Source organism: Epinephelus fuscoguttatus, linkage group LG2 (assembly GCF_011397635.1).
Source record: "Epinephelus fuscoguttatus linkage group LG2, E.fuscoguttatus.final_Chr_v1".
In the NCBI taxonomy this organism is placed as follows: domain Eukaryota; kingdom Metazoa; phylum Chordata; class Actinopteri; order Perciformes; family Serranidae; genus Epinephelus; species Epinephelus fuscoguttatus.
This window is the reverse complement of record NC_064753.1, coordinates 25,229,947-25,256,006: the sequence shown is the minus strand read 5'-3', so window position 1 is coordinate 25,256,006 and position 26,060 is coordinate 25,229,947. Positions and strand designations below refer to the sequence as shown.

The 26,060-nt window shown below is 39.6% G+C and overlaps 2 protein-coding genes across 9 annotated transcripts in view; one reads left to right on the top strand and one right to left on the bottom strand.

Moving 5' to 3' along the window:
* The window catches only part of rufy2 (RUN and FYVE domain containing 2), a 32,450-nt gene extending 17,052 nt beyond the window's left edge, over positions 1-15,398 (top strand). For 5 of the 7 annotated variants that reach the window (XM_049565381.1, XM_049565388.1, XM_049565397.1 and 2 more), the window contains 8 exons: positions 862-936; positions 1,024-1,121; positions 7,790-7,909; positions 8,229-8,358; positions 8,501-8,595; positions 9,878-9,926; positions 10,031-10,111; positions 11,226-15,398. In XM_049565381.1, coding sequence (XP_049421338.1) covers positions 862-936; positions 1,024-1,121; positions 7,790-7,909; positions 8,229-8,358; positions 8,501-8,595; positions 9,878-9,926; positions 10,031-10,111; positions 11,226-11,369 — 792 coding nt within the window. In that variant the 3' untranslated portion in view covers positions 11,370-15,398. Of the gene's footprint in view, positions 1-861; positions 937-1,023; positions 1,122-3,804; positions 5,937-7,789; positions 7,910-8,228; positions 8,359-8,500; positions 8,596-9,877; positions 9,927-10,030; positions 10,112-11,225 lie in introns of those variants that run through there. The other 2 variants (XM_049565372.1, XM_049565405.1) reach the window with 2 other exon arrangements.
* hnrnph3 (heterogeneous nuclear ribonucleoprotein H3 (2H9)) lies at positions 15,013-26,038 on the bottom strand. 2 transcript variants are annotated; one of them, XM_049565642.1, is made up of 11 exons: positions 25,934-26,038; positions 24,851-24,943; positions 24,258-24,413; positions 23,742-23,885; positions 21,852-21,990; positions 20,788-20,987; positions 19,760-19,855; positions 19,161-19,276; positions 18,152-18,287; positions 16,215-16,271; positions 15,013-16,063 (listed from the first exon to the last, which is right to left on the bottom strand). In XM_049565642.1, exons 2-11 carry the CDS (start codon positions 24,936-24,938, stop codon positions 15,984-15,986), a joined length of 1,212 nt encoding a protein of 403 aa, XP_049421599.1. In that variant the 5' UTR covers positions 24,939-24,943; positions 25,934-26,038; the 3' UTR covers positions 15,013-15,983. The 2 variants fall into 2 exon arrangements, with proteins under 2 accessions (XP_049421599.1, XP_049421592.1); XM_049565635.1 differs by lacking the exon at positions 25,934-26,038 and adding an exon at positions 25,641-25,874.
* Positions 26,039-26,060: the final 22 nt, after the last annotated feature.

Here is a 26,060-nt window from a genome sequence, read left to right as displayed (position 1 = left end):
CATATGGGAGTTGTCATGGCTGCAGCATCATCACAGCTTTGTAAGGAGGTTGATGGTGTCATTAAAAACATCATCAGGTGAATCAACTATCAGACTGAAGAGCATCATTATTGCACAGGAGCATGGGGTATGTGACATATGAATATTTGTATCATGCATTGTGACCTCCAGTGTGTCCTTCATATATTTTGGCTCACTAACTGGTAGCTCTTGGCTTGAAATGTTGGTATATACACATGAATGTGACCACGCTCCAAAACTGGCCAGTATTTATCACAGGCCTAGTTCTACAGGGGTGCAAAAGCATGCATAGCACCCTCTGTTTAATATTTTACACTCTCAGTTGAAATTTGAATAATAAATGCCAATGAAAGGTGGCAGGTCTTGGCGTACAGATTGTGTGGGTATCTCCATGTGCACCTTCTATTTCGGTTCTTTTATGTCCAGCAGTAACCACATTAAACGTTATTTTCCATGCCAATTTTGGTTGGAGTGTGTCTAATTGAAATAAATTATTTATGTTTTATATTCTACACTGTTTTTCATTGCTGTTGCTGTCCAGTTTCAGATGCACCCCAAGTAATTTTATTCTGGAACCAGGCCTGATTTAACAGCGTGTATGTACGTATATATAGTCCTGGGTTTATTTTACTCAGACCCCCAGTGAATGAATAATTGTGAAGATGAATAGATACACAATGAATAGTAATAATAAAGCCCTGAAATGACTGACTGACTGAATGGAGGACAGAAAAAATTGAAAGACGAGCATGCTAAATTAAAGAGACTTGCTGCAGGAAACTAGAAGCAGTCACATGAAAACGTGACCTAAACAGTGAATTCTTTGTCTTTCATCAACAGGACACACTCATCGGACTGAGACATCAACTTGATGAAGTCAAAGCCATCAACGTAGAAATGTACCAGAAGATGCAGGTACAAACACGCACATCCTCACCTGGCTGGACTTGTTGTCATGTACTGTAATTATTATTGTTACTTATGACTCTTTTTCATTGTTAGTCTTCTGATGAGGAGATGAAGAAGAAGAACGACGTGATCACTCGTCTGGAGGAGAAGACCAATCAGATCACTGCCACCATGAAGCAGCTGGAACAAAGGTGAGATTCGCTGCCTGTAAAGGAACAGCACGCCTTAATCAGAACAGGAAAATCACATTCTCCCATGTGTCTCCTCAGTCTCTCCTCAGTCTCTCCTCCAATACAAAGCAGGTTCTCTGCTCCCCTACTTTGGTTTACCAAAAGATACATGCTTTAATTTAGCATAGTAAGTTTGACCCACAGGAGAACAGGTTTGATTGTACCATTGAACCAAAATTGTATAAGAAATCCCAAAAAACGGACTAGTTCTCAGGCCAAAATCATCAAAAGTCATCTTGTCTTTATTTTATTTTATATTTTAAAAATAATTACTTAAAAGCACATAGTTATTTAAGGGGCTCTATGCAAAATCCAGAGCATTTGAGTTGTCTGGACATGGTTCTCAACATGTAGATGTGTTAATGGTGTTAATCACATAAACAGCACTACACAATGCTACGCTACGCTTCTGTGACAACGTCACCCCGATATCAGTGACAGCTGCTGTATGAGTGGAGTGCAAAGCAATGCAATGAAGATGAGCTAGCCAATTGAACAAACACATGCATGAAAACGCACGTCCGCACTGCCTAATCACAACAAACCACAGAGAAGCTCTGATTACAGCACACACACAGAGGTAGCTTGACTTTATTCTCTGCTCAGGATGCCATTGCTCTGCTATATCTTTACATAGCTAATCGTGGTTTGCTGCTGTATCATTGCTCTGAATGTTGCATACAGAACCTTTCAGAGGTCTGCATAGTGCAGCTTGAAGCTATCGAGAAGAGAACTGGGAGAAAACATGGAGAAAATGTATTTGACTCTTTCTCCTCTTCACTGTTTAAGGGTTTCTCATAGGAAATTGGTTAAAGGTGTTAATCCTTGTCTCCTCCAAACCTCCTTATTGCTCTCCTGTGCCCTCAGCTTACAAAAATGTTCCACAGCACAACACCTTACTACAGAAGGGTTTTTAGATCACGCTGCAACGTGTGATGGGATTGATAAGTCTCTGTCATTGGCTGAGCTGAGCCTCTGATATGATTGGTTACTCCATGGCAGTCTGAACAGTCATCAAATGTGTTTTGTGAAATGCCTCCCTCCTCACTTTTCTCTGAAGATTTATAAGGTTCTATTTAATAAAGATGTATTCGTTTCTGTTGATGTAAGGAGAGGTAGTCTCAGTTCACTGGAGGCAGCTTGCACTTTTCTCACGAAACTGCAAAAAGACACACTAGAAAGTGTTTGCGTCTTAGATCTCTATGCTGTCCAAAGTTGAAACTAAATCGCACATTGTTATTGTCCACTAAAAACCTTCAAAATTTCCAAAATGTCATTATTTTAGCTGTGATTTATTTACTTTTGCATGCTCCAAAAGTCTTTTTTGTACAGAATTTACTGAAATTTTAGATCCAAAGCTTTTACTTGACAGAGACTTGGCAGGGTTTGCAATTGCCCTAGAGATTCAATTTTATATAATCTACTAAAATTGCCAAAAATATGCTTGAAATCACTGTCCCCAATGCAGGTTTCAGGCCAAGTGAAAAAAAAAGGCCACCTCCACTTACATCATAACATTGTAAAACTGAATACATTTCTATGAAAAATAACGTTAACCTTCAGAGGAAAAGAGCAGAAGCACCATATCATGTGCAGTGTGTATTGAACATTATTGTTCAGGCCATCACCCTTTAACTAAACTGAATATGAGACAAGAAGCGTCAGGATTTCCTATAACTATTTCCTCGGGGAAACCTTGCAGTCCTTAATTTATCTTGTCTATAAATGACCCTGTTGATCTTTCCATGCATGCTGTGTTGCACCACAGTCAGTGTATAATGCTCCTTATTTCCATATCAGTTGTTGTGAGACTCGCTGGTTCATTGGTGCCTTATGATCCCTCCTCACCTCATCGTCTACCAGTCAACACGGTCTACCCCTCCCCTCTCCTCTCCCCTCCCATTGGTTTGAGTCTGTTCCATCCTATTTGTGATTGGTTTTGAATGTTTTTGCTGCTCTATAAGTGTATGTACAGTAGGCTGGTAGGATACAGACCCCAGTACACTTGTTATTTTCAGTGGGAGTTTTGTATTAAAGCTGAAAACTCAAATGAAGAAGGTAAAATGTTCAGACAGAGTTACTGTTTAAAATTATTTAGCAGCTGTTACAGATAAATCTCCCCCTCAGAACTTAATGTGTTGTCTACTTTAGAGAGATTAGGCTTTAATCTATCATGTTGATAGCGTACTTCTGTGCTCACTTCACCTGAAAACTCCACTTTTTGTCTGATGTAGTTATTTATATTCATCTATCTGTCCACATTACCTTTCTGTGCTTCTCCTCCCCACCTATACTCATTACTCATATGCTTACTGTGGAGGGAAATATATCCAGACTGAACAAATCTGATGACAGTGTGAACCTGGCAGCCTGAAATCAGATTTCTGTGTTTTAATGCCTTTTATTTACCCTTACTGCTGTGCTTGTGATGTTGAGAGTCACTTAAAGTGTTCAGTGTAATTGGGGCCACTTAGAATACTGATGTATTGACATCCTTTCTTCCTTCCTTCCTTTCTTTCCTCCTTCTTTCCTCCCTTCTGTTTGTCTCTTTTTATGCCATCCATCCACTCATCCATCCATTCGTTTGCTCCCTTGGAACCACGTTTGGTTTATTTCCTGATTTTATCCCTGCTCCCCTGTGCAGTGATAAGGATCTGCTAAGTCAGACCAGAACGCTTGCTATGTCATTTGTTAAGTGTGCCAGCACAGACACAGAGCACCAGTACAAGCTAGTCAAGGACATCTCCTTCTGAGGACAAACATGCACATACCCACGCAAAACGCAGACACACGATTGCTTACGACCGAATGAATAAACTGACTTAACTTAAAGGAACATTCCTGTTTTTTGCACTTAATATTCAGATGGTTTAATGGCTGGGGAGCAGCCGCAGAATCAGGTGAAACTTGAATGCATGGTTTGGTCCCTTTTTAATTACTGAAACATGATCATCATCAGCAGAGTGAGACCACTGCAACATGTTTTTATGAACTTCAGTTAAATCGTCCTCAGACAACCTTGCTGGTTTATGATAAGGGGAGATAAGTTTCCTCTGAATGTTCCGGTTTAGCTGGTCAGAGAACTGTCTGAATATTACATCAGTTATACTTTAATAGAAACATTTTTAATTAATCATACACTACTTTATCTATCCACTCACATGCTCAGCCTCACACACATACACATGCTACACATTCTTCCTGTCTCCAGTAGTCAGTTTATATGCAGTAACACTGACAGTAAGATAGTTGACTCTGAGGTGTAATCACAGGGTCGTTGTTGTTGTTGTTTACATTGAGTTAGAATGAGTATAGTGGGCTTTCCCGTTGTATCACCACTTCTTAATCTGGCAACATTCAGAGCCACTGGTTAACAGAGTTGTGTCACTCTAGTATTTAGGGACTGTACAACAGTTATTGGGGTAGGGGAGCTGTTGCTAAACTTACTGTTGCACTTTGTAAAAGCAAGACCCCTCCCAGTGTTGATAATATTTTCTTTGGATTCCTCGTCAAAATGGCGTCAGAAAGATGTTAAATTTTGTTTGGAAATATTTTAAAGGTCTAACGATGTAAGACATTTTTCAGACATTGGGCTTTGTTCTCCAAACCTTACGACTAAATGTCCATATTCTACGTCAAAATGACGTTGGTATGAAACGTTTGGAAAATGTTTGATTTTGGTTGCTTAACAACACAACTTTAAACCAACAAAATATCAACATCATCTCTTGTCAGTATTCTACATCAATTGACACTGGCATTAGACATTGTCCTGACATTGAATCATGGTCACTTGACGTCACAACCTAAATTCAACCAAATATCAACATCTAAGGCTTACGGACAACATCTAGTACATCCAGTTCATTTTGCTATTAGTATCTAAAATTGCACAATGAATGTGCGACATTTCTCAATGGAGTAATAATTTTCATGTAGCTAAAAGCACAATAGATAGTGTAATTGCCAGTTGCCACTATTGAAGCAAACCTATCAAACTCATATGTCCTGGTTACAAAAATGTTCCCGCCATTACTGTTTGTTTTTTTGAACCAAAAGTTGTCACTGTCACTTTATCGTACGAGTACGAGTATGCTGTCACTTTATATGACACTTAAACATTTTTGACACATTTTAATTCACTGTCCTGTGCTTTCAGTTTAAATGTTGAATAAAGTGAAATGGCAAATGTCATATTCACTGGAGAGATGGAGAGTTTAGTCACTTACAATACTCCTGCCACTCTCCCAAAAAGTTTAGACTGAAATCCCCTCAGCAGAAATAAAAAAAAAGTGCAACCCTCCCCACTTTCTGGACTCCCCCCTAATAATGACTGTACTGTCCCTAAGTGGCATCCATAGTGGCTCTGCAGAGGTTGTTGAGTAACTTGTTGTTTCATGCTTGACTGTTTTTTAACTTTAAGGGAGCTGACAGTGTTTGGGTCCAAAGCACGAGCAGGAACATAAAACTCATACAGCCTACACAAACTGTTCGTATAGCTGCCTATATTTCATCACAGTCAGTCAGTGGTGTTTGCTACAGATGTTTAGCATGGATGGGAAGAATTTATTGATATTAATACCATTATCGATTCTGCTTATCACTCTGATTCTTTATCGATTCCCTTATTGACTCCTGATCAATTTTCTGTGTGGGGGAAAAGTAGGCCTACACAGGTTTTCAGCATCAATGCAAGTGTTTTATTATCTCTGAGTGTAAACACAGTGTAGATGAAATGAATATTTGTACAGCATTTGTTTTCATGTAAGTTTTTTTAGTCAGAGAAAAATCTACTGATCCTACCTGTGTGGCACTAATGTTAGTACGACGTGTGTCAAATACATGGCATTTGTGAAATTTAAGCCCATGTTGCATAGAAAGTTGTTTAAGTGTATTGCTGGTGTTTCCACCATGACCTGAAGTATCATTTTATAGATATTACAAACAGCACTGAAGCCATGCATTGGACTGTTTCTTCCTCTCTCTGCCATGACTCCTTCTTGTTGCAAGTTTCTGGCAGCGTGGAAGCTTTAGTTTGACATCATTGTGGTACAATACACAACTGTCAGAAAAACATGGCAGCGTCGATAAAAGGAATTGATAAGCACAGAGACGTACGATTCAGATGGATCAGACAATTTGGAACTGGTTCTCAACTGGAACCGGTGCTCAGTTCCCATCCCTGATGTTCAGTCAGACAGGAGTTTGCCTGTGCAGCCTCCTGCTTTTAATTTGTTGCCAGTTTGCTCTGCATGTGTTGCACCTTCTGACCTGCTTCTGACTGGCTGTGATGACCCTCGCTGTGTCTGAAACCAGTCCCCTCTTCACTCACTCACTACTCTCTTACTTAAAATAGTTTCTAGTGAGCAGAAAATAAAGATACCTGGCACTTACCATTGTCATTTTGCATCATCGCTGACAGGTAATGTTATAAAATGTTACAAGCAGAAAGAAGGTCACATGATATGGATGCTACTTTTTTCGCTTTTAGAATTTTTGAGGATAGTGGATTTCACACTCAGACGAGCGGATAAATCTAGTGCAGTCTACAGTGAAAAGCGAGTGATTTCAGACACAGCCCATCTCCTCCTTGTGTAGATTTGCCTGAACTGAAAACTTAAAGATCGAGTCAGGTTTTGCAAATGTATACAGCTCAGTGGGACCAGCAGCTTTAGCTCAAATCATGTGCTTTGTTTCTGTAAAACAGACAGAACTGAGCCAAGTGTTAAAAAAAAAAAAAAGGTAAACCTCTGGAGTTTCTCTCAAGGGAACTTGATGTGTCGTTGTGTCTCGTCTTGGCATATTTATTGACTTTTGTGATAGATCAGGAAGTAATCATTCTACCTATTCTAACTCCATGTTCATAGTACTGTAACTCCTCTCAGTTTATAGACGAATAAACACTCAGTACAGCTGTTGGAAACTCACAACTACTGTCTTTTACCACCGTTACCAATAAAGTTAGATGTTTTGAAAGTGTTGGGTGTGGTTTGAGTTTTTGGCCACGTTCAGAGGGCTGTTAACGCGTGCATTTACTGTGTGATTTTTAAGGAGTTATAAAGCTCCACATCGACAGTTGCTGTCAGGATGTTGTGGGATTGTTCTCCTCATCGTCCAAGTATCTAAGATCTAACCTTTGTTAAAAGACATATCCTGGAAACAAGCTATAAATGTTTCCTCCCTGTGTAATGTTGAGTTAAAACAATGAAATTGGCATATTTTTCTAAATGCTGTGGATATATACTGTACGACGTTGCAAAAGACAGCACTGTTCGCTCTGTCTGAGCTCTCTCTGTTAGCTGTCCTCTTTTATTTCTTGTCAATTCTTTTGCTTGAAGGCGGTTTTCCCTCATTGTTTCATCATGTGTCTTTATTTGGACTCATCACTCCTTTGTGTTCCTAACTGTTTTGAACCCCTGCACTCTTTTATGTTTTACTCTCTGGTGTTATAAGGCAACCTTCATTTACCCTGAGCCACCCCTCTTTCATCTTTCCACCCAGAAACCCCAGTCCCTTCCCAGTCATCCTCTTTTCCTGTATTATTTTATCCCTCTCCCTCCTAACCCCGCGCCCCATCCCAGTTTTTTCTCTCCATGGTCCTGAGTTTGTCCCTGGTTATAATGGTGCAGATTACAGGAGGCAGAGAGGCACCGCACCTCGGCCGAGGAGGGAACCAGACGCTTCAAGTTGGACTTTGCCAACAAGGCCGACAGCCTGCAGCGGCAGATCGAACACAGAGAAAGGCAACTGTAAGCAAAACCCCTCCAAAGACAGACTAATTGGCACACACATACATAAATCTAGAGAAGCTGTAGTGCTCAGAGACACAACAGAGGCTAATACACCATAAGCTGTGTAGCATGGTGAGCCAGCAGTTGGTGATAAAGCTTTTTTCCCTTTAACTGAAACTGTCACAGCCCTCATTCATACCTAGGACCAGTAAAATACAATTAAATCAAACATATACAAAGCAGTGTGGCCTATATAATCTGTTACTCACTGTATCTCTGTCTCTTGTATGTCATCTTTACCTGTTACTGGTGTGTATATACGTTTGTGTTCCTGTAGCCAGCAGCTGGAGATGGACCTGAAGATAGAGAGGGAATGGAGGCAGACGCTACAGAATGATCTAGACAGAGAGAGGGATACTGTGTCTCAGCTCAGCACAGAGGCGCTGCAGATCAACGGACTTAAGAAGGTAAGAAGATTGAGAGAAATTAATGTACCGTGTGTGATACTGTGTAGTACGTTTTATTACATACCTGTGTGTGTGACCCAACATTTGCAGCACGTGATCTGATTTGATCTGATGCATGTCGCCTGTTGCATTTTTCTTCGAGGAGTTCCATCGTCTCCAGGATGAAAACATTCAGCTGAAGACCATCTGTGAGGACCAAGAACAGGCTCTCGAGGAACTGGGCTCCAAACTGAGCGAGTATGTGTGCTTTCATTTTAAAAATGTGTGCGCCATTAGAAAGTTGTGTTTATGAGGGGTGGGGGGGAAAAAAAGACTCATAGGTGAATTGCTATGTAGAGGTGGAATATTTGGCATCGATACACAAATGTCCTTGTCTGTTTTCTAAATGTTAGTGAATAACATGGAACAAAAAAGGCAGATCTCAACTGCGAGGGCAGGACAGCACCTGGACAGTCTACGCACAAGCTGTAGTTATGTTGCATTCACACGCTCTTCAGATGTTCTCATTTCCTTGGAAAGTCTTTCTTCCGACTTTGGTGTGTTCATGAGCTCATTGGTTGTAATGTGGAAACAACAAGGACACCACAAAGAAGTTGTGTTATATATTAATGGCTTAAAACCACTAAAATATTGCTTTACCTGACCTGTTAATGTGGTTAATGCTAATAAATAACTTTTCTAACTATTCTAGGATGCTATACTTGGACAGTAACTAACAGTCGTAACCTAATACCATATTATGAATTATATGTAAGCAAAAACTTGATATGCCATATGTGTGTTAAGAAAAAGTTTCTTAAAATCAACCAAATATTTGTTATTGTCCGCCATGTTTTTGATAATATGAAGTCAACTGAACAAATCTTGTATCTGACTTTCCAAGTTGTTGCTCCGACGTTAGGGATGTTTGTCTAGTTGGTGGGCGGTGCTTAGTACAGTGGCGGGGTCACAAACCTTCTCATTTTGCAGCTAAACAGTACACTAAAATATGTTTCTTAACATTTGAGAAGAGAAACAATCTTGATTCATATTTGTTCAATGCTGCCTAGTTTGACCATATTTCGCAAGCATTGACAGCTGCTTTAGACTTCTTGGCTCCGATTGGTTGTTATTGGAGCACCACCTGCGATTTTAGAAAATGTCATTAGATGCAGTAGGTAGAGGAGCACGGACATGATTTCTTACAGACCATCTTTCTCATGTATTTCTTTCAGAATATAGAGACAGTTTCAGCAGATATGACACTAAGTTATTTTCATAAAACCAACTGTAGCTTTAATGTACCATACCAGTGTTTTTGCATGTTTTACTTGTAATTTACATTCTTGCAAAAAAGTGAAGTTTCCAATTCTTGAGAAAGAGCAAACACATTTTTCTAAATGAAACTAAAAAGAGAACCTCCAATAGTTTCTACTGTTTTTAATAATTCCCTCAGAATGAATAAAGGTTTGATGACCTGAGGTGGTTGATTTTTATGTTTTTCCTTTACCTATAACAGTTTTATCATTTTTGTCATCAGATCCAAACTAAAGATTGAAGACATCAAAGAAGCCAACAAAGCTCTTCAGGTAAAGTAACAGAAATTTTAGTATTAGTGACGTTGTGCTGTTTACTAATGTCTATAATGTGACGTTCAGGTGAAACAGAGATTTACTGTATCATGTTGTTGCAGGGGGGTCAGGTTTGGCTGAAGGACAAGGAAGCCAGCCACTGCAAGCTGTGTGAGAAGGAGTTCTCCATCTCAAGACGAAAGGTCAGTCAACAAATAACCACAAATATGAAGTGAAAAATTCCAATTTCATGTGTTCACACATCTGAAATCCAGACACGGTCAAAACTAGGACTGAACATCATCTGTAGGCCCCTGATGTTGGTGAGGAAGTTAGAAAACCATATCCTTTTTGCATAAGTAAACACCAACTGATAAAACAAAATGAAAGCTTTTGCATTCTAATTTACTTCCTGTTTTGTCACCTGTTATTTACGGCAAAGTCATCCTTCATGCAGGAAGTAAGTTGTTTTAGTTTCCAGCAGCAACAACAAGTCAGAAAATAAGCCACTATGGCTGAAAAGGCAATGTGCAGGAACTCGACAACCATTTGAGGAGATTGATGTTGCAGTCATGGCTTTAGCCTCAAAGGGATCCACAGTTGTGCTAAGCTGAATAATTCACTGCGTTTACATGCGGAAAATACTGTTTTTGTCCTAATACAAAAAAGACAATACTCCCTACTAAGCTGTTTATGTGGCTAATGAAAATAATTATTCCACTAATATCCACATTTACATGCAGCTGTGCATACTCAGATTAACTCTTTTATGTAATTTATCACTTCAAATATGGAAAAGTGGAACGGCTGGAGCTCGATGATGCGAGCACAGCTTTCCTTTTTCACTCCTTCAGGCACCTACCTGGATATTTGTTTGTATCCAAAAACCTGTTAATATCCAAGTCGTGCATAATGTTTAGAAGTAGGCGTTTCTACTCAGGACCAGAAATGTGGGCTTTTGTTTTGGGCATGCATCTCGATCCAGCCTTGCTAACTGTCTGCTAGTTGGTTTGTGTACAACGTATCCATGACAACGGGCAAGCGGCTGTGTGTCGCGAACTGCAGTAAAGACTCTGATTGAGATATATATCCCAAATGCACCCTGTATATGTCTGAACAATACCACCATATCCCACTTCTTAATTGGAAAAGGCCTTATTAGGAATATCCAAACTTAATACGCTGTTTAGATGACTTGTATCAAATTCAGAATATTGTCATTTTTGGAATAATATTGGAATATTAATCAGACTGATTTCTCAGTGGACAGACGATCAGTCAGTTACTGGGGTTCTAACTTCCTGTCTCTCTCTTCAGCACCACTGTAGGAACTGTGGCGAGATTTTCTGTAACAGCTGCTCTGACAATGAGCTCCCTCTGCCCGCCTCACCAAAACCAGTCCGAGTCTGTGACACCTGCCATGCCCTGCTCCTCCAGCGATGCTCCTCCAATCCAACGTGAAGGAGCCCCACACTGTCGCTACGTCAGCTTCAAACAATCTGAGATGGTAAATCTCAGCCCTCCGGCCCTCTGTAAGATCCATCTCCCAACTTCTGTCAACACAGTTTGCTGCTAGACATGGGCCGTGTGCATGAACATTTAGTACATTATTTTATTTACAGGTTTATAGGCAAAATAAGGGGCATCTGCGTCACTCTGACACGTCTCTGTTTGACGTCACTACTTTGTTTGCAGATGCTCTGCAGTATTACTGACTGTACACAGAGAAGGAGGCAATCAGCCCACTGTAACACGGGCCAACATGTATTACTTTGAAACTGAAGGAGTGAGAATATTTGTAGACAGTCATGACTGTTGGCAGACAGATTATTTTAAATATACATCAGTTGTACAAAAGAAACCATTCAGATTAAATTTAGATATGAATGACCTTGGCCGAGGGAGTCATGTGAAACAGAGCTGCGTGAGGACGGAGCTCTGCTATGAAAGGAGGAACGACTTCACGGTGAACTGAAAGTGAAACTGCACTGACTGTGATGAGCACTGCTGCAGCTAAATGCAGACTCTCAATCAAACTATCAGTCTTATTTTGTACTGCATCATTATAATTTATGTATTAAGCCTCAAACTGTATACAGTGAGTGTATAGCCAAACATATGAGATTATATAATTTATAAATACAGTATCACAACCTTGTTACTGAGACTGCAGAGCACCCACTGTAGGGCTGAAGTGAAACTAACAGACATAAAGGCAACATTTACACAGGCACAAAGGTTCAAGTCAACTTGACAGAGGGGCTAAATCTAACTTCACGTGATAGTTAAGTTAATTCGATAACTGCAAGAAGATCACAACTGTTTTGTTTTTTTTGTCCCTGTTTTAATGCACAGGAGCAACATGGGAACATACTTTGTGACCATGAGACAAACTAATTCCACAAACGTTCACAGCTCCACGCCAATTTTGCTATGCTCACACTATGAGCAGACTAGTTCCCCATGCAGCTGTGACTGTCAAAGGAACTGAAAATCTTTTTTCTTTTCTTTTTTTTTTTTTAAATTATGTTGGTGCCGTTTGTGCCTGTGTGAATGCAAGGAGTATTGTGCACTTGTGCTTCTCATGTTGCCAGAATGAGCCCTGGATTTCTACAGACAGGATTTTTGGAGGGAGAGTCTAAAGTAAAATGTTTCCAAGTCGCAACACTAGGCGTCACTAGTAGCCAAGGAAATCTAGATTAAAGGCACATTACACTGTTTGTTGGAGACACTAATGCAGTGGAAGCTGCTTTAAAGGGATCATTTGGGTTTTTTGAGGGAGGTTGTATGAGGCACTCATCCATAGTCAGTGTGTTACCTGCAGTAGATGGCAGTCAGCGTGCCCACAATTTGGAGAAGTAGAAAGGAGTACTGCTATGGAAGAATAAGCAGTGTACCGCAGTGGACGACAGCAGCAGGAAAAAATATTTTAGACACCTAAAATATATGTATGTGTATGTTATATTGACATTGTTTTCATGTCTTTAACCACCTGGAAAATGTGAGGTTAGGTGCTTCTTTTGTGTCTTTTTTTTGTGCCAGCTTTCAAGAGCACAGCAGCAGGTTGTGTCTGAGGTTGCTAAGTAACCTTAATAAGGACTGTATTGTAGCCTATTTACCTGAAATCCTAAGTGTAGAGCTGATCTTCTTCCAGGCACTTTTTGTGTGTAGGCCTATTGTTTGTGGGCATATGAAAAGTTCTGGCAGCCCTGCACCAAAATGATCAAATTTTCCATATTTACCACAAACTGATATTTACGGAAGAAGGGAAAGATATCTGTCAGCTGTGATTGGTTGTTTGTTGTCACATGACATGCAATGTGTGCTGCTGCACTTCAAAAGCTGACCTCTTTATCTCAGGGCACAGTAGTTGCTCCCTGAAAAATAGGCCTTTGGGAACACGTGTGCGTCGCTTTGGTGTTGTGTGCGCCTGCCATGCATCCTCATTGACAACAATTAATTTGAGCACGCAAACAATGTGGCATGTGTACGACCCCTTACCTTGCTATCAGACAGCCCTTTTCCAACAGGAACTTAAAGCCATTGTATGTATGCTCTCTTCAAAGCCACCAGACTCCTTTAACAGCAGATATTTTACCTCGCAGAACATGGGAGGTGCTGGTCTACCACTGCCTCAGTAGGCTAGTTTAGATACACCAAAGTCACACAATAACACTAACTAGCAGATGGAGGTAGTGGTAGACCTGCAACTCCTGCGTCCTGTGAGGTAGAATTACTGATTTTCATGATGGAGTCTGGTGGCTTTAAAGAGACCAGAGATGATAGCTTTAGTGCCCTGTCGGAAAGGGCATCTGTCGGCAGGGTAAAGCGGTGAAAATACTCTAAATATAGTGCACAGTTAAACAGATATTGATGGTTTTTAGGTGTCTAAAATATGTTTCCCTGCTGCCTGCCTCCACAGCAGTACATTGCTTAGCTTCTGTGGCGGTACTCCTGCCTGTTTCTCCAAACTGGGGCGTGCCGACCGCCATCTACTGTAGGTAATACACTGACTGTGGTGAAGTATCAATCTTAACTATCCCTTTAAGGACCAAGAAGAGCACCAGATGCTGTCCTCTCTGGTGACACTTTGAAATCAGTCTTAACTGGCTCTGTAGTTGTTGGCCAGCTCACACCATGACCACTTAACTGACTAGTTAGAAGTTAAGAACAGAGTTGAGTGTTGCACACGTCTGACGCCACAGCCACAAAATATATCTGAACACTTGCCAATCCAATATTACCTGTAAGAAAGATGAATCTGAGAGTATTTATATTTGATTTTGTGTTATGCACAGTCATTTTTACTTTCAGAAGTTTGGGAATTTGTTTGTTTCCTCTTCACTTGAAGTTAGATGTAATTCAGTGCAGATGGAAACGATATAGAAGAACCACATTTTACTGCTGCTCCATTCCTGAGAGGGAAAGTTTGAAACTCTAGACTATTTTTGTTCCTTTTTTTTTTTTTAATGTTTGTGTTTTCAAACTAATGCTGATGACTGTACACTCTTCAGTGACGGGTTATACAAGTTCCACAGCACATTCTGGTTTTGTACTTCAATACGATGTTTACAACCTGTGACCTTTCAAGAACTGGAAGTATTCATTCCCATGAAGAGATGAAACAGGCCTGGGTTTATTTCACCGAGGGTTTTTTTATTGTTTAAAGTATTTAAAACTCAACCAGTTTATCATATCATCATTACTATAGGTACATGTTTCTGAAATGCACCCAGGCCTGAAACCTTTTTGTACAGTGTTGCTCTTAAACATGTCCCAGCTTTCAATGGGACATGTTGTATGTACATAATGTTGATAATCACTGTGGCCCTTTAGCTTACTAAATCCTGCCAGTTTAATATTAACTCTATTGCCAACAGTATGTTGCCTTGACTGTGTAGCAGTTTCTGATTAAACCACATTACAAACAACATTCTTCATGTTTTGACATTGAAATTTCTGTGTGAACATTTACTCTTGTTGCACTGTTCCCGCTTAAATCAGCTAACTCTGATTGTTTCTTGATTACACACCTCATAAACAGAGAATTATTCACAACCGTAACACAAATACTTCTTGTAGAGTGATGTCAGGGAGACAGAAAGAGAATTAAATATAAAATTTATTAGGCAAAATGTACAACAGCTGCATAAGCTATCTTACAGCTCAAATATAGAGACTTTATTTTACTTCCACTCTTTGAGAGTGGAATATAATATTCAACTTACTTTTAAATTCTGTAATGAACTGTGAAAACATTCATAAAAAAACACACTGGCTCACATTTATCAAACCTTCAAAGCAGAAAAGCTGATCTGTTTGAATCAGTAAATTACAGGATGCTTAAATGTTCTGCTGACAACAAATTTAAACCAGAATTAACTAAGATTTTTAATTTTTTAAAGATTCTTATCTTGTAACGTTTTGACGTTGCTTCTTACTGCTACAGTGACCATGCTCGGCCTCAACAGAGCAGTGGCACAAAATGATTCCTTCCTGTATCAGATCCAACAGCTGTTATTATGTCTCCTCTGCACTAATGAACGTCTCCTGCCAACAGTGAGATGAGACGATGAAAGTGCATTCCAATAAAGTCACGAAAAACCGCAACACATTCAGTTACTGCCCTCTCAATACCATTCAAACTCTGAAAAAAAGGTGCTTGATTTCTCTTAATCAGATCAATTGAGAAAACTTACTTTCATGTGAGTCGTAAAAACCTGTATTACAATAACCAACCCTTTTTAAAATATGACAAACAAGAAGTCTCCTATGACCCTTTAACCATGTTCAGCACCTACAACAGCTCCGACATCTTCATGTTGACGAGCTGTTTTGTTCTTCAAATGCTTTTAGGAATGGTGTAACAATAATAATAATAATGATAATAATAGTGCTTGTTCAGGTCGTATTTGGTCTATTTTAGTATCAGAGGTGAAGTTTTAGTACAACTCCACGATAAAAACGACTGACCTCAGATCAGCTCTCCTGCTTAGAAAAAGTAATCGAGTGAATGTGGCCTGAAGAGACTCGAGACAAACAGTCAGGATGGATTGGAAAAGTGCGATGACATCATCAGTATGAACCTCGCAGCCCACTGCTCCGTGAGCCTCCGCCCCCTCCAGAGTTACCGTAGTAACCACTGCCGCCACGACCTAAGAGGGTTGTGAAAAGAAAGGTCAGTGTAAAAATGATGACGTAACTTCATTTGACCGTGATGACCATGTGAGTGAAACTATAAAGGTACTTTATACTTTTATTACTACTTTTATTAATACTTTATCTAAATAGTTAATAAAAACTCACTAATCTCAGCGGCTCCACTGGCTGTTGAGTTCAGAAACAGCTCAATGTAGCGATGCTCTGTGGAAAAAACATCAATCCATCATTCATATTGAAGAACTTGTGTTTCTTCTGCTGTTTGATGTGAACTGAAATGCTTGATTTCCCAGTTTAAGAACAATCTAGGGCTGCACCAAGCAGTTCGAAGCTTCATTTACATTGACATTTGAATTCTGTATCAACATTCTTTTTTTTTTTTTTTTTTTACATGTCAATTAATTATGTTATAACCCAGTATTTCTGCAAAGTTGCACATAAATATTAGGCTATGTAATATTATTAGTATAAAACTTTTTGTAGAATTAGTTCCCGGTGGTGGCTGCAGAGGATTGTTTCCGACTTGTTTGATCCAATCATTTCCAGTAACTCCAGAGAGTTGTGAAGTCCAAAAGGTAAAATTCATTAAAAAAGGATAGATGTAATCATTTCTAAAATTCACAAGATATTTTTATCTAATTTTCTTCATCAGTCCATTTGTGGGCTTTCATGAACAAGTTTTTCACTGCGGTCAAAAAGAACTGTTAGCTCCCTGGCTTGCAGCACACCGAGGGATGCACGCACCTGTATTACCATGGCAGTCTAGCAGCAATCTAACAGCACAATAAATTACATTTATACAACCATAATAAACAAAAAAAATGTTTAGACTCTTACATCATTATAGTAAATTACTTCAGTTATTATTGATTTAAAGATGATGAAAAAGGTGATGTCATAAAATATGATGACAGAAATTAAAAGCTTAATTCAAAATCCTCAACAGAAGCTTAAGAAAAAAGATATTCAGCACAGCCCTATAACAATCTGGAATATCTCAAAATAGTGTCATGAAAAATACCAGGATATTTTTTTATGCTCTTTAAAATGAATTAAGAGCTAACTTTTTAAAACCCTGGCTGTTTGAGTGATGGGCCTGTGAATTTGTTCTAATCTTCTGTTTCTATAGAAACTGATCCACTTCTCTGCTGTTCGTCAGCAGGTAGTTTGTGTCATAAATGTTGTGTAATGTAGCTTGAAAAGTGATGTCACAAGTAGGCTTGGAGAGTATGATAGTATTCTCGTATAGCGGGGTATCTGGAAATAACAGAAATACAGAAGCTCATCTTCTATTAACCTCAAATGGAGAGGCAGTATTGCAGATGTATTAAATGTAGTTCCAGCACACGCCACCAAGGGTCAGTCTCTACTACCGAACAGGCGGCTGCGCTGACAAACAACCGCAAGTGGGAGAGATAATGTTACAAGACTGAGAGAAGGCAGGGAAAAACAGCGTATTTTCACATCTAACTAAGTAAATTAAGGATTTATTGCAACCAATCCAGAGCTGGTGATTGTTGGAACTGACTAACTAACTAGACGACTAAAAAAGACTAACAACGGCAGTTTTGGTTAATTTTATTTTGTTTCTGTCAAGTTTAAATTAAGTGTGAGGAAAAAAAATAGGTAGCTGTGCTGAACTTAAGGAACTGTGTAATTAGTTGTAAAAAAAATCAGGTGGTCTTCAAGGACAGGGCAAACAGTCACATAAAGATAGTGTGTTTTACAACAGGTTAACGAGACCATTAAGTTAGTCTTAATTTGGTGAAAGAGAGAAACTGGAATTCAGGTGCATGGTTGTATTTCTCTGTCTAATAAGGAAAAAGGTGTATGATTGCACTTTTCTGGTCACTTCATGAGTTTGTACTGTTTATTTATAAGACTGATAAAACTAAGAGAGTTTGCACTTCACAGCAAACTTGCCAGTTTGGAGGGGAGAGGTAGCACCACACACTGATACTGTCATATCCTGTACACCCTATAAAATGTCAGGACAGTATTAAGGTATGAAAAAATAGAAACTGCCCAAGCGTTACCACAAGAGGTCAGACAAGCTGAGGAAAGAGGAAAAAGAGAGAACATACGCATGTGGTTCTTGTCTTTGGACATGGCTGCCACAGCGTCTTCATGGGAGCGAAACTCCACATCTGCCTCTCCAGTCGACTTGCCGTTTGGAGCCACATCAATGTGGACCCTCAGTGGATTCAAAGGAGAGAAGAACTACACCAACAAAGAAACACACATACATTTAAATACATGAAGTCACAAAGTTTTTTTTGTTAGTCTGTCAACATTCAGTGTTTATTCAAATATAGTAGCTTATTGAGCTTCTTTAACCAAACCTATCATACAATATTAAGACAATGTAAATAGGAAACAGCCAAATGAGACTGACATCATAAGGTTCAATTTTAGGACCTTTCTATAATAGCACAGAAGACAATTTAACACCTGTTTCACTATCTTACTGTCTATTGTATTAAGTGTGAGGACCCAGATAATTTATAATTACATATTTTCTCTGTAAACACATACTCTGGCTTCTCCAGTCACCTCACCCAGCACATCTTACACATATGGATTGTATAAACTACAACTGACTGTACGTGGCCTTTTTTTTTGCCTCCGCCTTTAGATCTGAACACTTTTTTTATTTTGTTATTTCAGATTCAGTGTTGTTTAAATTCAATGAAATAACTGCAGCAGCAACATGTTGTAACTTGCTGTATTATCCTCTGTTTATGACACCACTGTTGTGGTCACCAAAAAATACGTGCTTTCTAACCTCCACCTCATCTACAAGCACCTCGATTTCTGTGTCAGAAAAATCATTTTTTTCTTGCTCTTCCTCTCGGGTGTTGTTAAGATTCACTCTAAAGATTCACTGATCAGCAGGCTCATTTCTACGCATCAACATTCATGAGGTGCTTTGCATTGACCATTTCAGGTTGAATGTGGCTGTGCAGAGGGCCGGGTATAAGGCTGACAGGCGTATGCAAGGTTTTACATATCAGAACATTTACTTTAAGAACGGATCCTATGCACTGTTTTATAAAAGAAACCCCTAGTCTCAGTGTGCGTGTGTGTTCTTACTTTAGCGACGTCTCCCTCTGTGGCACGGAAAGGTAAACCCCTCATATGGACAAAATGGCCGCTGTGGAAGCCTGAACAAACGTCACTTTGACCACCGTAACCATGTCCTCCCATCCCTGAGCCAAAACACACAAATAAATCCACAGATTACCAAGGTAGCATTTAGTAATGTAGAAGAGAGAAGTAATCCGATACATACCAACTTGGCATTTACTTAATGGAAAGAAAAGTAAATATGCTTTTTAAGTTATTAATGTTTCTTGTTTAATGCATGAAATCTTTATATAACTTCTAATGAGGTCAGAATCTGCTACTGTACAAAACCCAATCCTAACTCTGTTTATTCATACGAACAATGTTAAAATTTAAAAATGTTAAGGTGTAGAAAATTCTAGATTTGTGCTGAACGGTAATTCATGTGAAAGACTTTTTTTTTTTTTTTAAATGAACACCAGAAATGTAAACTAATCAATTACTGGAAGACATTTTAGCCTTTCAGCAGGGATGCCTAGCTTAAAGTATATATTAGAGGGTTTCAAATATTTATTCAGCATTTCTAAATGCCAGACTTTGGAGGGTAAATAAATGTTGGACTTTACCTCTTCCTCCCCTCTCTCCTCTCACTCGCTCATCAAACATGCCATTGCCAAAACAGTAGTTGTTGAAGCCATTGTAGCTGTCAAAGCCACTGTAACCTAGACACAGACAAACATGACACAATTAAAGCAGGGCTCATTCTTTCATATCACAGACTGCTTTTCAACAAAGATAACAGAACTGAATAACTGTCCAACTTCCTGCTGGCTCAGATAAAGGAAATAAAGGCACTGATGCCCAAAATACAGTTGGCACAGACACTAAGCATTGTATAGGCGGGGCAAAGTTTTATACCTGTTACAGACTTTGCTATGTAGTGTGTGGTTGGGTGCCAGCTTCACTGCGTACATACTGAGTTTTGCCAAGTGACAATGCAGTTGGTTATGCAGGGTTGGGAAGTTTAAGCTGTACTCTATTCTTCTGTTCCAATTGTTTTGTGAGAATTGACTAATATGACACTTGAACAATAAAGTAGACATTTACAAGCTAGAACATACAAACATCCTTACCATGTTTTAAGTTCCCCTCCACTCAAAAAAATGTTTTTCTTATTTTTATGTCCCCTTAAATGTCTGACCTTGAATCCTCTGACTTGTAACTGTGAAAAGTTTGTCAACAGAGAGGTGTTTTCACAATCCTCTTCTGAGAGGGGCGATGTCTGTCCATTTCCCTAAAACCGGAGATTTAAACAAATGCCTGGTGAGCTAGATTAGGTATCTCTGAAACACGAAAGCCAACTGCTGTCTGATACAGGAAACACATATTGACGGGGGAACAGACTTCAACGCAACACCAGCAAAGAAACCTGAACCCTCCGGCAGAAAACAGAGTTTGCAACCCAATCCAAGTTTTTGGATGTATTTGCATTAGTGAGTATTGCCTTACTGCTCAGAGTACCATAGAAAACTGAAAAAACAGGCTTCTGCATAATTAATCATCATCGTTTTGTTCTACTGTCTACAGCACTGACCAAGTACACTTTTGCAGCCACAAATACTCATGTGTTGCAGAAACACAGAACTCATCTTACCTCCTCCATAGCCCCCTCCGCTCCTCATGGTGTCCATCAGAGCCCCTCCGCGGCCAGGCCCGGGCCCAAAAAACCCTCCTCTGGCACCCCCCATCATGGGTCTATCGTAGGGCCCTGGTCTCTGACCACCCATTCCCCGCCGGGGAAGCTCATAGTAGGCTCGGATCTCATTGCGACTACTCTTAAAAATCTCTATGTACCTGCAAAATGAAAGGCCCATGAGGTGGAGGGGGGCAGAGGAGAGGGTTAAGGAGTAGAAATGGCTTACCTCAGGTTACATACATAGATATAATTAACAGAGAGATAAGATAAACAAACATAAGACAAATATTCTAAATAGTGGTCTAAGTAGTTTTAACCTGGAGCAGGGTGTCTGAATGACTGAACAACCTCAACAAATTCTCATCATTAACTGGGCTTAGGGCTGTAGTTAAGGATTTCTACACCAATCTCACCTTAGTATTTACAATAGGGAGAATCTTTACAGGGCTTTTAGGTGATGCACTGATCATTTTAATATTAAGAACTGCAGAGATGTTCGATGATTTAATGGGAGAGGCTGCCTTGACTGACCTCTGCTATACATCTACACTTAATCCCCTCTTGCACAGTAAATTATCTGTAAAATAACTGTATAAAAGGATGTAAGGAAGTGCCAATAAAAATGATCTAATATACCCAAATGTTGCTCTAACACAGTTAAACAGAGCTTCCAGGTATTTAACGACTAACAGCAAAACTGTGTATGGCATAAAATACTCACACCACCTTCAATGTACAGATCAGATACATAACCTTTCATCCCATTATTCAACATGTCACCATTGTTACAATACATAACCCCATTAAACCCATGCCATTATCATTTTAATAAATATCACATGACCCACCCAATTAATTTACCCACTTTACCATAATTATTCTAGCACACCATCCCATGCTTATCATTCAACCATAACAGAGCCCATCCCATTAATACCATAATTACTCTAATATGACCACCCATGAAATACTGCAATAGAAGCCCAACCCAGTCCAGCCCGTCCCTTTCCCGTCTGTCCCACCTGTGCCCTATTCTTTCCTTGTGTTTCCCCAGAGCCTTTTCTGCTATCTCCTTTGAGGCAAACTGCACGAAGGCTTCCCCTGTGCTCCTCCCCTGGTAGTCCACTGGCAGAGTAATCCCATTTGGCACGATTCTCAACCCTTTAACCCAAGCACACATAAATACATAGGTCGGTAGGTAGACTGATAGATGTGTAGAATAGATAGAACAATACCCACTGCATCACTGGAGCTTTCAGGATTAATATAAATGTCATAACTGTGATAAACACCAGCTGAAGTATTTGATTAGATTGTATTAAAAAAGGGCATCTCAGAGGGTTGAATATGTTATAAAATTAAAGTGAATGCAGACAAAAAAAAATCTCTTCACAACTGAATTTAGGTGACTGGCAAAATTATTATTACTAATTAGCGTTGAGTGACACTGGCCTGTAATAATTCTTGAGTGTTGATTATCTTAGATAAAGTCTGCCAGTGAGCGTAATCACAGTACTGACCCCAGATCAGTGTCATGGGACTGTCTCCCCTCAGCCAAACCAGCCCAGCCCATCCTATCTTTTATTTTTAATTCATCCCTTTAGGAGGCATGATGTTATGGTCATATTGCACACACATGCTAAACAAAGTGTGAACATAACACTAACATAGAAGGGGCATACTCACAATTCATAACAAGGACTAACTGGTAAACACAGTATGACTATACTACGAGAACAAACATACATTAGGCCTTTGGGCCATGACACAAAGACATGCTGGCTCAAAGTCAAATTAATACCACTTTGTAATATGAGAGAAATCCAAAATGTAAAAACATAATGTTAAACGTTTGTTAGACGGCATATCTGTTGATGAACTTTGAAGGTAAGTGCAAGCTTATGTCGAGGGGTGTGTTTGTGGGGTCGATCTGCAAAGTGGAAATCAGTCTGAAGTGCAGTTGGCAGTAATTTGACTTTTTCATGAATCAGTCAAAGTCCTATTTCCTGATATCGTGGTACTTTTTATGACAGAGCCTGTAAATGTAAGGTTGAACGATGTTCTACTGTTGTGCAAACTTGGCATTAGAATAATGTTAAACTAAATGCTACTCTCAAATTGAAATTCTACATATTGTGGCTTTTAAGGTATACTAAGCAGGATTGCTGGTTACTGTTTTTAAACACACTCGCCAGCAAAAGTGAAAGTAAAAGCCAACCGCAGATTCACTCTGGTTTCACCTGGCTATATTTGCATTGTTTGGTGCTTTGTCTCTTGTATGCCTGCTGCTTACAGTCTGGCAGTTGGTCGCTACCTTTGTTTAAAGCCCAACACACCCATAAACGTCCCCAACACGGAAAAAAATGGGCAGAGTCTCTGCAGAGAAATACACTGCGGCATAAGTCTAGTGGGTCATCTGTGATGATTGAGGGGATTACTTTTGTATGACTCTACAATGTTTTTAGAAAAATCCTGCATAGTATAACTTTCAGTACCTGGGCCATTAGACTTGGAACAGTGAACAGAACTATTAGAAGTGTTTCTTAGACTTATTTCATTAGAGCTATTTCTTGGCCTTATTTAATAATGCCTATGGATTCATTTGACGTGAAACAGCACTATACCTAGATAGTGACTGAGTGAGGAGTAAAATGTATGCAAAGCCTATGTGCATCTGACATTTCTTTTAGTGGTTTTGTATCATTTGATTGTTTTGCACCTCAGGCTAAGAAACTTTTTTGCATATTTAAATGCTAGCAGTAGTTCAGTTGGCACCCTACACTCTGGTGTTGACAGTCCAAAAAAACCCTACAAAACTACAATGTATCAGAAAAACTATCCATCAGATTAACATAAATGGTGCAGTATCAGTACAACTCCATAAGGTTACAAAAGATTAAATGTGTGTGTACCTGAGAAGAACTGAACAATCTCCTCCTTGCTGCAGCCAAAGGGAAGGCCTCTAAGTCGCAGCATGCAGCCGCTGCAACTGTCATAGTCAGCAGGACCGCTACGTTTCAGCACCCAGTCCATCTCACTACGGTTTGACTTGAACACTAAGACAGACACACAGATGGGCACAAATACACGCACGTCAAACTCTGAAAGGACAATTTAAAAAATGATTTTTTTTCATTGGAGTTTGGTTTAAAGCATATCACAGGCACACACAGAGACACAACGCATGCTGGAAAATGTCTATTTGTATGGGTAATTGAACACAGGTGAGCCAAGAAACTTTTACAAACATAGCAAAAAGGAAACAATATCTCTAGAGTACACTGATGAGACAACATCAACAGAGTAAGTTGACCTTTAACTGTTTCTATCAATAATTTCATATAATGCAGCAACTGTTCCGAGAGAAAGTTGACATAAGTAAACAACCACCGCCACATTAGTCTGCTGTGATCGCTTATATTGCTTACCCTCTATGTATCGGTGTCCCATGTATTTACGGTCCTTGGCGAGGGCATTCTTGAAATCCTCTGACGTTTTCAGTTCAATAAATGCCTCTCCACTGGGACGGCCTTCTTTAGAGTAGGTGAAACACACTCCGTTTACTTTCCCAACGATGTCACAGTCTGTAAAGGAGTAAGATTGATTGAGTTTACCTTAAAAGGATGCCTACACAGAAACATTTCCTGTCATAAAAGAAAAACTCACAAAAGAGGGTACGAATGGATCCAATAAAATGAAACGATCACTATCATTCTCTGATTCACCTGAGATCCTTACAGCATTCTCTCTAATGAAATTTGAAACATAAAAATGAGGTAACAGCTTAGAAAAAGTTGAAACCACAGGTTGCTTCTGTGCTTAATAACAAGAGAGGCTGTAGGAGGGAGAGAGGACTCTTGGAAACAAATCAAATGTCTATGAGGCCAGCTAAATTCCACTTAAACCTAGACAACCAAAAAATGATGTTGCAGTGCAGCCCTGAAATCACTAAAATGCACTTATAAACTTATTAAAACCTTTCATGCCTCAAGCTGCAAAGATAATGTGTGTGTATTCTTACCAGAGAAGAAACTGGCAACCTCCTCCTGCGTGCAGGACCATGGTAGTCCTCTGATTCGAACCACATAACCCTCTTCATTCAAAGACATCCTCACTGCCACAGACAAAACAACACAGCAGCCACACATCAAATTACTGTCAATAATACTTTTATACAATTCGCCCATCATAATCATGATTAAAAACACTGTGCTTCCAGTGTCCCCTGACCTCCTAGCACACTTCACTGTGGAGTCCTGGGCCCACTTGAGCATTATCTGTGCAGGTAACTTTAATAAATATGCGTTTAACAAGTTGCTTTAAAAATGTCTTTATGGTCTAGCAATAGCTAACTTTAATGATGAGAGATTATAAAAGACTTGTGTTTTATGAGTAAGGTACATAATAACCAGAGCAATCAACTATGAAATATGCAAATAATTGACAGACATCAACAGCACCATAGAATTTCTACACGAAGCTTACAACGGTGTTATAAACAAGTTTCGCAGTCTATAGGAAACCAAACACATGTCAGAGACTAAAACAGCGTGCCCGAGATTATAAACAGTATGCAATAACATAACCTCAGTAGGAAATATCCGATAATTTAGCTCTATAATGCGGGTCCCTGCAGCTGTCACAGCAGTCATACAAGCTAACGTTTATTACTTCCTCCTTCCAACTGTATCTCAAAGTGTTGGTAAAACCTGGAGCTCTGCTAGCTACGGTAACCACAGTTAAACTTCGACTCCCTAAGACATTTCCAAACATATCCTGAACAGACTTTATCTATTCTTTAGTTAAGTTACTTCTTTGCAGGTCGCCACAGGAGGATATTTGTCAGCCTGGACTCTGGGTTCCCTCAAGATGCTAACGTCTCTCTGCTGTCAGGCTGACGTGCTAACGTTAGCTTGAGCACATTAGCAGTTAGCAGGCTAACGGCTACGGCTAACTGTAGGACACTGACAGCGGTCAAACGTACAGGGCAGACTAGTTTAATTCCCAACGGCCGTGCGCCGCCAAGGGACATCAAAATATATCCCCGGACAGATATATGTCATACGACAGTGACAAATGTCTGAAAACAGTGAAATTATCTCACAGTCGCCTCTCGTCCCCGGTCTCCTGCTCCTGTCCCGAGCCTCAGGTGTCACTACCGTTTCCAGCAAACCCGCTCAGGTATGTTATCGCGAGACTTGGGTACGGGGTTTAAAAAAAAAAAAAAAAAA